General features: G+C 32.1%; 2 protein-coding genes across 2 annotated transcripts; both read left to right on the top strand.

The window, feature by feature from the left end:
• Positions 1–489: 489 nt before the first annotated feature.
• Positions 490–2224, top strand: LOC139874427 (putative F-box protein At1g46984). The gene is made up of 4 exons (XM_071861861.1): positions 490–507; positions 717–1166; positions 1250–1785; positions 2134–2224. The coding sequence occupies exons 1-4, from the start codon at positions 490–492 to the stop codon at positions 2222–2224; spliced, it is 1095 nt and encodes a 364-aa protein (XP_071717962.1).
• Positions 2225–3736: 1512 nt separating this feature from the next.
• Positions 3737–7325, top strand: LOC139877479 (ras-related protein RABE1c-like). The gene is made up of 9 exons (XM_071864904.1): positions 3737–3869; positions 3942–4093; positions 5468–5540; positions 5636–5736; positions 5843–5908; positions 5995–6092; positions 6189–6251; positions 6352–6444; positions 6976–7325. Exons 2-9 carry the CDS (start codon positions 4021–4023, stop codon positions 7054–7056), a joined length of 648 nt encoding a protein of 215 aa, XP_071721005.1. The 5' UTR covers positions 3737–3869; positions 3942–4020; the 3' UTR covers positions 7057–7325.
• Positions 7326–13150: the final 5825 nt, after the last annotated feature.

Genomic DNA, 13150 nt, shown 5'->3' with positions numbered 1-13150 from the left:
TAGTTCATTGTTAATATACTTAATGATATGTTTACTTATCATAGTATCATGTTAACTATATATATATCCATATATATGTCATCATATAGTTTTTACAAGTTTTAACGTTCGTGAATCACCGGTCAACTTGGGTGGTCAATTGTCTATATGAAACATATTTCAATTAATCAAGTCTTAACAAGTTTGATTGCTTAACATGTTGGAAACATTTAATCATGTAAATATCAATCTCAATTAATATATATAAACATGGAAAAGTTCGGGTCACTACACCCGTGATCCTAACAGCTATAAAAAAAAGCACAAGGCAATTAATGAGTTGGCATGTAATATTCTTTTTAAATTGTGTGAATGATGTTGTTATTTATCACATACTTTAATTTATTTTTATTATATTGATAAAATTAAGTAAATTAAATAAACGTATATATGGATAGATACGTGCATTCATGGTATTATTGCGGCATAACCTATTTGTTTCCTAATAAAATGACGGATTTTAAGGAGGTTGTAACTGAAATATATAATTATGTAAAGGAACAATTTTCCATAGACAGATATATTTTTAGTAAAATTGCTGTATAAATATCGATAGATAGGTAATTACCCCGACCTGCAAAACATAAAAACCATGGCGACGAATTACATACCTTTAGTCCTACAAATCGAAATTCTTTATCGTCTTCCTCCTAAATCATTGATTCGATTTCGATCAGTATCAAAAGAAAGAATGGAAGTCTTTGATTGATAGCTCTGAATTTATTTCCGATTTCATTAAGCGCCAACCTCAACGAAAACGTTTTCTATTAACTGTTGCCTATGTGGATGATGAACCTGAAAGAGGTGAGAATTGTTGGATAGTTGATGATGATGATGGTGATGATAGTTTCCCTCAAAACAGAATTTCCTTGACGTATCCTCGGTCCGTTAACCCACTTCTATATCAATATGGAGATGATGATATAAAGTTAAAGTTTGTTGGTAGCTCCCATGGCTTGATTTGCTTTACTAGTAGTTTGTCTTTATGTGGAGAAGCTGATGGTCTTGATCAATACGTTATTTGGAATCCTTGTATAAGAAAATCAGTATCAATTGTTGGTGATTATTATAAGGATAAAGTTTTTGTTGGTTTTGGTGTTTGTACCAACTCTTTTGACCCTAAGATTGTAAGGATAAATATATTAAAGGTTCCGTCGTGTGATAATGAACACGAACATAGAGTTTGGCAAGTTGAAGTATATACGTTAAGTGCAGGGGTATGGAGAAAAGTCCGTTAACCAATAGTGAATGGTTCGATATCGATCTTACTTATCATCCTCCACTTGTTTCAAACGGGTTTATTTACTGGTGTGCCTACGTAACTAAAATTTTTGGTGCTGATCGCTTTACTAGTATGATTGTATCGTTTGATTTGGCAACTGAAAAATTCACAAAAATACCCGTTCCTGATAAGTTATCCCAACGTGGTTTCCGTTTATTTAAGCTAAGAGGTTCTCTTGGTGCGATTCAAGTTAGAGAAAGTATGGACTCAAATGAAGAATTTCACGAGGTGTGGTTGACAGACGATGTTTCGAAATTGCTTACCAAGGTTTTCACAATTACGTTACCAAAGAATTCGAAAGTTGTGGGATTCAGGGATAATGGCCAAGTTATAATCAATAAGGATGAAAAGCATGTTGTATATTTACAAGAGGGTGGTGTAGAAGGATTTGAACATAGACCGGAGCTTGTAGCTTATGATCCCGACTTGAAACAGATCAAAGATCTTGGACTTCATGAGATGAGGTGTTTGTCTTTTACATCTTCCTACACAGAATCACTACTTTTGCTTGATCAATCAAACGCACTAAATGATGATGAAGGTGGTGGTGATGATGATGATGATGATGATGATGATGATGATGATGATGACGACGACGACGACGGTGATTGATGCACACATTGAAAGATTTGAAGTTCACAAGACTTGAAATTTACTCAGTTGTTTGAGTTTTGGAGATTGCAGCAGGGAATAGTTAGTTACTCAGTAGTTGTTTAGTTCCATATATGAATTGAAGTTAATTTTTTAAATGTTCATTGATGCTTATTATAAATTGCCATGATTAAGGTTAATACGCTTATTTTCTTTGTCAGCCGTTGTGGTAATGTATGTGTTGTTTTGGCTTTGCATAATCTGTTACTATGTGTTCGTTTTAATCGCCTTTTTTTGGGACACAAATATTGACATACCAATATATAGAATGAGCTATCTTGTTCCGGTTATCTCGAAAGGTAATTCATACCCCTAACTTTAATTGTATCATGTGAATAATCATGTTAATAATCATGTTAATCATGTTACAGTAAAAATATATATGATCTAGTGTTGGTTGGATGTTGATCCCTTATCCTTGTTTTACGTTAAGGTCCGATCTCTGTGTTAATAATCATGTTATAGTAAAAATACATGTTTTGATCAACTGACACAAAATACAAACAAACTCTGTTGACAAAACTTTATTTTCTATTTGCCACCTCTCTGATACAAGGAGATGTAAGTTGGTGGTGAATAGGATTTATTAAATGAAGCATAATGGAGAACTACATATGATCTAGCTATGAGGCCGTATGGTGATTAGCTCATTATATCCTTGTAGGCGTGAGTAATGCAATTAGCTCCTCTAATATGATGTTGGGTCACAAAACGCTTAACAAGATGGGTTTGCGATTACGTTACATTCTATTGTTGTAAATTTGGAAGTGGCGAAACATGATCAGTCATGAACCACATGAGAAGAGGGATAGAATACTAAAGGACGATTTGTTGATTTCACAAAAAGTGCTATTGCACCTATGGCTAACGAAGGGAGCAACAAAGTTCTGAGAAATTTTGATAAATGGAGACTCGATGCGAGGAGTATGGTGGCCGGGCGGAACATAGTGGAGTTAAATGGGTATCTGCCCCGGCTCGATTTTAAAAAACAATTCACTAAAAATATTCATTAAATAAGAAGTTTTTTTTAGTGGCGTTTGATTTTTCCAGCCAATCAAGACTCAACCCACATTTATGTATATTATTAATTTTATTTTTTTCCTACCAAACTTACAACTAAAGTTTATCACATCACTCAAATCTTTCCACTCAAATTCAAAATTATAACTTAACATTCACCATTATTTACCTTCACTTCATTACATTGCTATCACCCAAAAGATACACAATTTTCCTTTATGTTACTATTATGGTTAAAAGTGGTTATAATGCGTTAGAAACATCTTATTTATTCGTTCACTTCAGTTTTGCTAACTTACGCAAACAGTTAGGGTTGTTAGAGTATGTTTGGCCAAACTAGCTAGTAGCTAATATAATTGTTAGTTTTTATATGTATTAAGATGTTTCGTAGAGTAACTGAAATTGTTAATATAAAAGGTAAAATGACAAAAACTATGAGTTTTTTTTCTCAAATACTAGTTCTGTTAACTTCCACTAAGTTCTGAAATTGTTAATATTTTTTTCTTCCGTCTAAAAGCTTTTAAATTATAGGGAGGTGATATATCCAACATGGAAATTACTCCATCCACCACAAACTGTGCATTATATAGTTGTACAGTACAAATATATAATGCAATTTTGTGGTGGATGAAGTAATTTTCATGTTGGATATATCACTTCCCTAAATTATATCGACAAAACTAAGTTTTTTTATGAATTATAAGCTTCAAACAGTTTTGTTGCAAAATAGCCTTAACATGCACACCACTTGACAAAAAATAAAAACACAAAAAAGTAAAAAATAAAAACACATTAAAAATCATAAAACAAAGAGGGAAGTGACGCATCTTAGCGCATATTCATCGTATTGTGCGTGTTATTATTCCTCTTGTTTACGGTAATCTTTTATCTTTCTTCATCGTTCATAATCGATTTCGTTGATTATAAGTGATTAATTTTGATTTTGTAGGTACAACTGTCTGTGTGTATATGTATATTTATTATACATACACTCATATTTAGGGCCTTTTAATCACATATTCAATTCAATGGCTGCTCAACCGGTTAGGGCACGAGCAGATTATGATTACCTGATTAAGCTCCTTTTGATCGGAGATAGTGGTGAGTAATAATTTGATTAATTCATATCTGTCTGATGATCGTTAACGATACGGATCTAGGTCAATTTAGTACTTTTAATCATGAATCAGGTGTGTGTGTGTATATATATATATATATATATATATATATATATATATATATATACATACACACACACACACATATATAATTAATTATAAATTTGCTGATTGGATAATAATTAATTGTTTGGAATATGAGGCTGCAGCTTTTCATATTATAAAGCATTTATGTATAATATGTGTTTTTATTTTACTGTTTCTGATGAGGCAATAGGCCTAATCTGATATTTAAATAAGTGATTGATCTTACACTAAATGATAGTGATTAAAAATGTTAGTGAAAGCATTGAGAGCACATTTTGGTTGAGTTTATTACTATGTTTTGGTACGATTATCGGTTATGAAACATAATGTCATTGTCTATATGCTGCTGATATGAAAAAACGTTAAGAGTAAGTTTAATTCTTCATCAAATCTCTAAAGAGTGGAACAAGTGATACTATTGACACATATATGCGATATAAACGAAACGCTAACCGCGTTGATGCCTTTACAACATTCTCAATTGTTCGTTCACATCGTTGTTCGAAGTTAGAAGCTGTATCGGAGTCAAAGTGAATTGTTCAATCCCAATTTATTCCTAAATGAATTCAGTTTTGTTAGGAACATACCAAATATTTTTATAATTTTTAGGTAGTTGAGGCTCATGGATTGGATAAAGGTGGTGCTTTTCTAATATTGGACGTGTAAAACAAAGAGTAGTATGATTAAAAACCGTCATCACCCAAGTTATAATAACGTGGACAGATAAAGATAACATGTCACTGCATAGCCATGTATGACGTGTCATGTCTATTTTGTGTCCTATTACAGGTAGGGGATATTAAATTTTAAAAATCAATTGGTCATATTAACTTGCTCTATTTACTTTCTAGTTTTACAACATCAAGGTAAATACACGTTTCACGTTAAATGTATGTTAAAATGTTAATGCATACCCGAAGGTAAATACTGTTGAAAAGACTTACACATTGACCTATAGTGGCCAAAGTCAGTGACTTGAATCAGTCTTTAAGAGTATATGAACTTATAAACTTCAGATTATAGTATATAATCTTATATCAACTTATGTTAATTACCGGTTGTTAGAAAAAGATTACTTTTCCTAGTTTCTCAAAATTACTTTCCCGAGCTCTACATACTCATTGCATCAGCACTTGTATCCTTCCTGTCATTTATTTTCTACATTGTTATCGGTGCATATGCTTTGGCGATTAAATTCAAAAGAATAGTTTGTTAAATATAATTATCAAATATCAATAAATGCAAAATAATTATTTGCTGCTTATTGTAGGTGTGGGCAAAAGTTGCCTTCTTTTGCGTTTTTCTGATGGCTCTTTCACCACTAGTTTTATCACTACCATTGGGTGAGTTTATCTCATAAATTATCCATTTACTGCTGATATTGTTTTTTTTTTTTAGTTATAATTGACACTTTGAAGTCTTAAATCTTGAATGACAGTATTGATTTTAAGATAAGAACCATAGAGCTCGATGGCAAACGGATCAAACTTCAAATTTGGGACACAGCTGGTCAGGAACGGTTCAGGACAATTACAACTGGTATATATATTATATATTTGTTTGTTAATTTCACTTTAATATATTGTGTGCCGTGTTTAAGATCAGAGTGGTAGTTAATATACAATTTTTTTGGGTGATATTTCAGCTTACTACAGAGGAGCTATGGGTATTTTATTGGTGTACGATGTTACAGATGAGTCATCTTTCAATAGTAAGGTTTTCTTCCCTTTAAATTTAATGCTTGTTAATTTAATTAATAATTGATTGATATTTATTCCTCTGTCTTATTTTTGGCAGACATAAGAAACTGGATTCGTAACATCGAGCAACATGCCTCAGATAATGTTAACAAGATTTTAGTTGGAAACAAGGCTGATATGGATGAAAGCAAAAGGGTATTCTTTATTTTATCTTTAGATTATAAGAAATTTAATTTTGACTCCCTGAAGTTACGAAAATTGGAAAATATGACCCAAATTTTTAATTGATAGGCTGTACCTACTTCTAAGGGTCAAGCACTTGCTGACGAGTACGGCATTAAGTTCTTTGAAACTGTAAGTAAACTGATGGTTTTCTTTGTTCTTTAAGTTCCAAAGTACGTGTTAAGCTGAATTTAAACAAAATTAAATTCATATATTATATTGAATTGTGCAGAGTGCTAAAACAAATTTAAACGTGGAACAAGTTTTCTTTTCAATCGCAAAGGATATCAAGCAAAGGCTTTCAGACACCGACTCCAAGGCCGAGGTAAATACAAGTTTCATTCATCAATCTTTCATTTAATTAAAGGTGGCAGGCCAACCCATTTACATCTAGATAGGTTCATTTGAGTTTTGGTTTATCTTTAACGGGTCAAGTTGATAATTAGCTTTATGGAAACGTGTCAAATGGGTCAAAAGTTGTCCATAGATTATCAGATTCTTATGGTAGCAAGTCCAATCCTTTTACTTCTAGATATGTTCATTTGGGTTATGGTTTATCTTTAACGGGTCAAGTTGATAATTAGCTTCATGGAAACGTGTCAAATGGGTCATAAGTTGTCCAAAGAGTATCAGATCCTTATGGATAGTAATACGATTATTTTTGCAATTCTATGGGTCACAATAATTAGTTATAAGTTATTGTGGACAACAAGTGTTTGGGTCAATGTTATTCAATCCATATAAAAAAACTACCCCTCTCAACAACATTTTTGTATCGTTACCACCCATTTTGGGCCTACAAGGTTTCTTTTCTTGATTATGCATGACATGTTTTTGTTTTGATTGTTTGTTAAAGCCAACGACGATTAAGATTAATCAAGCAGACGGGGGAGGTGGGAGTGGTCAAGCTGCCCAAAAATCAGCTTGCTGTGGTTAGTAGAATTAACTGTGGTTACATCACGTTCTGGGGTAGGGGTGTTTGTAATTTTCAAATTATCTGCTGCTATTCTTTAAAACTTTGGTGTTAGTGTGTGAAATACTGAAATTATAGGGTCAAGTATTGGATTCGTTTCTGCAGGATACTTTTTTTTAATCACAACCTTATTGTTTTAATGCTAGGTTGGGTTGCAAGGTGATATATATTGTGGTAATGTGTTGTGCAGTTTACATCCAAACCATTCAGTTTTTTTTTTTTTTTTTTTTTTTTTTTTTTTTTTTTTTTTTAAATGACAAAATTTCATTCCTCGTCCCTGAACTTTACATCAAATTTGACTCCATGTCCTTTTTCTTTTTTTGTGCATTCCTCGTCCCTAATGTATTAAAAATCTACTTCTCTCGTCCTCCCGTCGACTTCCTGTCAATTTCAGTCGTTAAGTCAAGCATGTGCAAAACATGTGAGGGTATTTTAGTCTTTCTTCTTCTTTGTTCCCTTTACCCCTACCACTTGACTTCTCCCTAATTCATCCCTAAAAAAATATAAACCCTAATTTCTAATCAAGAAACCAAATCAATTAACCAACCTCTACGATCCGTTGAAGATCAGATTTAAAACCGTCGACTATTTTCTTTTTTCTTTTTTTTTAATTTCAACCAAGTTTTTGTTAATTTCGCTTTTATTAATTTCTGCATAATTTTTGTTGAATTTATTTTTTGTAAAACCCAACAGTCGGCATATGCTTGTAGATCTATTAAGATACAACTTGTGTATGTATATAATTTGTGTAAAACATATTAATTTAACGATTATTGCAACGGATCTGCGTCGTATTTAATTACCTAACTGTAATCAAAAATCAAAACCAAACCTTGAACACCTAATCGATTTTGTAAGTCACCTTCATCATCATCAACTCGTCATCGTAATCAATTTTGTAAGCCCTTGATGGTTGGAAAGAAAGAGCAAAAGTGTATGTAGATTTGGAAGAGAATAAGGATGAGGTTAAAGATGAGGTGGAGGTTGAAGATGAAGATGCAAATGAATACGGGTTTACTTCCGGGTTGGATAAAGGATCCGCCCAGGCACTTGGGTCAGCAGAAGTTGACGAAAAGGAAATCCCAGATGAAACTTTGGAAGATTTCAACAATTGTGAAGATTATGACCAAAGTGATTTGGAGAGTTCAGTGTGTGTGTGTGTATTAATTTTTTCATTATTATTTATAATTTTGATTTCTTGATTTTATAGAATATAAAACTAGCGTTTTTAATTTGGGGATGATTAACATGATAATGAGGATGGGGATGAAAAGATAATTAAATAATAAAGAAAAGACTAAAGTACCCTCACATGCTTTGCACATGACTGAACAAACGGCTGAAATTGACAGAAACTAAACGGGAGGACGAGGGATGTATAAATGTGATACATTAGGGATGAGGGATGCACAAAAAAAAGAAAAAGGACGAAGAGTCAAAGTTGATGTAAAGTTCAGGGATGAGGAATGAAATTTTGTCTTTTTAAATCCATATCATTGATTAGAGTTATTTTTTTTTTCCTTCTTTCTAAGTAGAGGTGTAAACATGTTGAATTAAATTTTTATTTTTTATTTTTTATTTTTTTTGGTGTTTCTAACTGTATTGCTGTTATGATTCGGAAAAGTAAATGATCATCGGTTTATGTTGAGCATTCACGAAAATTCACCTTTATATTTTATATAGAGTGGTCCCAATCATGACAAGTTTTCACCTCCGGACTAGGTGTCACATAGGGTCAGCATAGATTAAATACACTCAATCATGACATATTTTCTCATAAAATTTGGAAACCACTATATTATTTAATAAATTAAACGTACAAGTATAAAATCAAAAATGTATCATTAATATTGCATACCTCATTTGTCGTGTGTAGTGACCCGAACTTTTTCATGTTTATATATATTAATTGAGATTGATATTTACATGATTAAATGTTTCCAACATGTTAAGCAATCAAACTTGTTAAGACTTGATTAATTGAAATATGTTTCATATAGACAATTGACCACCCAAGTGACCGGCGATTCACGAACGTTAAAACTTGTAAAAATGACATGACGATATATATATGGATATACATATGGTTAACATGAGATTATGATAAGTAAGTATCTCCATAAGTATATTAACAATGAGTTATATACATATAAACAAGACTACTAACTTAAGGATTTCGAAACGAGACATATATGTAACGATTATCGTTGTAACGACATTTAAATGTATATATATCATATTAAGATATATTAATATATCATAATATCATGATAATATAATAATTTAACATCTCATTAGATATAATAAACAATGGGTTAACAACATTAATTGAGATCGTTAACTTAAAGGTTTCAAAACAACACTTACATGTAACGACTAACGATGACTTAACGACTCAGTTAAAATGTATATACATGTAGTGTATTTAGATGTATTAAAATACTTTTGGAAGACTTCAAGACATATATCAAAACACTCATACTTAACGAAAATGGTTACAGTTACTTTCCCATTCTTTTCTTTCATCATGAATTCTAGTCGTATTCTTGCCCGTATTATACACAGCTTCAAAACGTACTTACTATGGGTATATACCAATAGGAACTAGCATGGGATTCCACTCTTGATTATGTCATGTATGACTAATCAATTTTAACTTCTACCATGAGCTAGTCAACTAACTAGAACTCCTTTTAACCCCACTCACCACTCACCAATTACCACTCATCATTCACTCCATTTCACTTCCAATTCTCTTTCTAATTCTCTCTCAACACACACACACTATTATGAACGTATTTTTCCAGTAGTTAATCATCATCTTCATCAAAAATCACTTCAAGAATCAAGCTATAATCATCATAGGAAGAACACTTCAAGAACACTTCAAAAATCCCTTCAAGTTTACTAATTTACTTCCAAGCTTTCTAATCCATTCCAAGTAATCATCTAAGATCAAGAAACCTTTGTTATATACAGTAGGTTATCTTTCTTATTCAAGGTAATATTCATATTCAAACTTTGATTCAATTTCTATAACTATAAACTATCTTAATTCGAGTAAAAATCTTACTTGAACTTGTTTTTGTGTCATGATCCTACTTCAAGAACTTTCAAGCCATCCAAGATCCTTTGAAGCTAGATCATTTCTTGTCACTTCTAGTAGGTTTACCTACTAAACTTGAGGTAGTAATGATGTTCATAACATCATTCGATTCATATATATATAACTATCTTATTCGAAGGTTTAAACTCGTAATCACTAGAACATAGTTTAGTTAATTCTAAACTTGTTCGCAAACAAAAGTTAATTCTTCTAACTTGACTTTTAAAATTAACTAAACACATGTTCTATATCTATATGATATGCTAACTTAATGATTTAAAACCTGGAAACACGAAAAACACCGTAAACCGGATTTACGCCGTCGTAGTAACACCGCGGGCTGTTTTGGGTTAGTTAATTAAAAACTATGATAAACTTTGATTTAAAAGTTGTTATTCTGAGAAAATGATTTTTATTATGAACATGAAACTATATCCAAAAATTATGGTTAAACTCAAAGTGGAAGTATGTTTTCTAAAATGGTCATCTAGACGTCATTCTTTCGACTGAAATGACTACCTTTACAAAAACGACTTGTAACTTATTTTTCCGACTATAAACCTATACTTTTTCTGTTTAGATTCATAAAATAGAGTTCAATATGAAACAATAGCAATTTGATTCACTCAAAACGGATTTAAAATGAAGAAGTTATGGGTAAAACAAGATTGGATAATTTTTCTCATTTTAGCTACGTGAAAATTGGTAACAAATCTATTCCAACCATAACTTAATCAACTTTTATTGTATATTATGTAATCTTGAGATACCATAGACACGTATACAATGTTTCGACCTATCATGTCGACACATCTATATATATTTCGGAACAACCATAGACACTCTATATGTGAATGTTGGAGTTAGCTATACAGGGTTGAGGTTGATTCCAAAATATATATAGTTTGAGTTGTGATCAATACTGAGATACGTATACACTGGGTCGTGGATTGATTCAAGATAATATTTATCGATTTATTTCTGTACATCTAACTGTGGACAACTAGTTGTAGGTTACTAACGAGAACAGCTGACTTAATAAACTTAAAACATCAAAATATATTAAAAGTGTTGTAAATATATTTTGAACATACTTTAATATATATGTATTTATTGTTATAGGTTCGTGAATCAACAGTGGCCAAGTCTTACTTCTCGACGAAGTAAAAAATATGTGAAAGTGAGTTATAGTCCCACTTTTAAAATCTAATATTTTTGGGATGAGAATACATGCAGGTTTTATAATTGATTTACAAAATAGACACAAGTACGTGAAACTACATTCTATGGTTGAATTATCGAAATCGAATATGCCCCTTTTTATTAAGTCTGGTAATCTAAGAATTAGGGAACAGACACCCTAATTGACGCGAATCCTAAAGACAGATCTATTGGGCCTAACAAACCCCATCCAAAGTACCGGATGCTTTAGTACTTCGAAATTTATATCATATCCGAAGGGTGTCCCGGAATGATGGGGATATTCTTATATATGCATCTTGTTAATGTCGGTTACCAGGTGTTCACCATATGAATGATTTTTATCTCTATGTATGGGATGTGTATTGAAATATGAAATCTTGTGGTCTATTGTTACGATTTGATATATATAGGTTAAACCTATAACTCACCAACATTTTTGTTGACGTTTAAAGCATGTTTATTCTCAGGTGAATATTAAGAGCTTCCGCTGTTGCATACTAAAATAAGGACAAGATTTGGAGTCCATGTTTGTATGATATTGTGTAAAAACTGCATTCAAGAAACTGATTTCGATGTAACATATTTGTATTGTAAACCATTATGTAATGGTCGTGTGTAAACAGGATATTTTAGATTATCATTATTTGATAATCTACGTAAAGATTTTTAAACCTTTATTTATGAAATAAAGGTTATGGTTTGTTTTAAAAATGAATGCAGTCTTTGAAAAACGTCTCATATAGAGGTCAAAACCTCGCAACGAAATCAATTAATATGGAACGTTTTTAATCAATAAGAACGGGACATTTCAGTTGGTATCCGAGCGTTGGTCTTAGAGAACCAGAATTTTGCATTAGTGTGTCTTATCGAGTTTGTTAGGATGCATTAGTGAGTCTGGACTTCGACCGTGTTTACTTGAAAAATGATTGCTTAACAAATTTTGTTGGAAACTATATATTTTTAACATGTGAATATTATGTGATATATTAATCTCTTAACGCGTTTGATATTATGTGATAGATGTCTACCTCTAGAACAAGTCCCATTAACTCACCTAATAATAATGAAGAGTCAAATGTAAATTGGAATGATTCGTGGACTGATTCACAAGTTCCCGAAGAGGAACCGGAAGAAGAGTCGGAACCAGAAGAAGAATCGGAACCGGAAGAAGAATCGGAACCGGATGAAGAAATAGAACCGGTGGGGGAAATAATAAAACGGTTAAGTAAAAGAAAATCCTCAACCAACCGACCAAGGTTAATTATGGTCAATGGTGTTTCCGCTAAGGAAGCAAAATATTGGGAGGATTACCAATTCTCCGATGAATCGGATTCTGACGAGAATTCCGATGATGTTATAGAAATTACCCCAACTGAATTTAAAAAGGCAAAAGAAAATAATAAGGGAAAGGGCATAAAAATAAAGAAATCTAATTCCAACCCCGATGAACTTTATATGTATCGTCAACCCCCGAAGTCCTTAAGTTGTAACAATGACCCGGGAACCTCTAAACCACCAGGTTTTTCTAAACCAATGTGGAAAACGACGGCTCGTATTAGGGGAACATCATATATCCCTAGAAACTTGGCAAAACGAACCAAAACCGAAGAAGAAGAAACAAGCGAGTCGGAATAAGATAGTTGTATTCGTGTGGTGTAATATATGTAATATAGTGTGCTTATGCTTTATGATATATGTAAAAATTGCTTGTATTAATAAGTATTTTTTTTTATGAATCTAACTCTTGTC

Source organism: Rutidosis leptorrhynchoides, chromosome 11 (genome assembly GCF_046630445.1).
Source record: "Rutidosis leptorrhynchoides isolate AG116_Rl617_1_P2 chromosome 11, CSIRO_AGI_Rlap_v1, whole genome shotgun sequence".
NCBI lineage: Eukaryota > Viridiplantae > Streptophyta > Magnoliopsida > Asterales > Asteraceae > Rutidosis > Rutidosis leptorrhynchoides.
Note: the sequence above shows the minus strand (reverse complement) of the source record. Positions and strands in the feature narration are given on the sequence as shown.

Bases quoted from the DNA above. Each gene is read 5' to 3' on its own strand.
- LOC139874427 (XM_071861861.1), top strand. The intron at 1,167-1,249 runs GTAAGGATAAAT...ATATACGTTAAG, and splicing joins ACTCTTTTGACCCTAAGATT to TGCAGGGGTATGGAGAAAAG. The intron at 1,786-2,133 runs GTGTTTGTCTTT...TTTCTTTGTCAG, and splicing joins CTTGGACTTCATGAGATGAG to CCGTTGTGGTAATGTATGTG.
- LOC139877479 (XM_071864904.1), top strand. From the start codon at position 4,021: ATGGCTGCTCAACCGGTTAGGGCACGAGCAGATTATGATTACCTGATT. The intron at 5,541-5,635 runs GTGAGTTTATCT...CTTGAATGACAG, and splicing joins AGTTTTATCACTACCATTGG to TATTGATTTTAAGATAAGAA. The intron at 5,737-5,842 runs GTATATATATTA...GTGATATTTCAG, and splicing joins GTTCAGGACAATTACAACTG to CTTACTACAGAGGAGCTATG.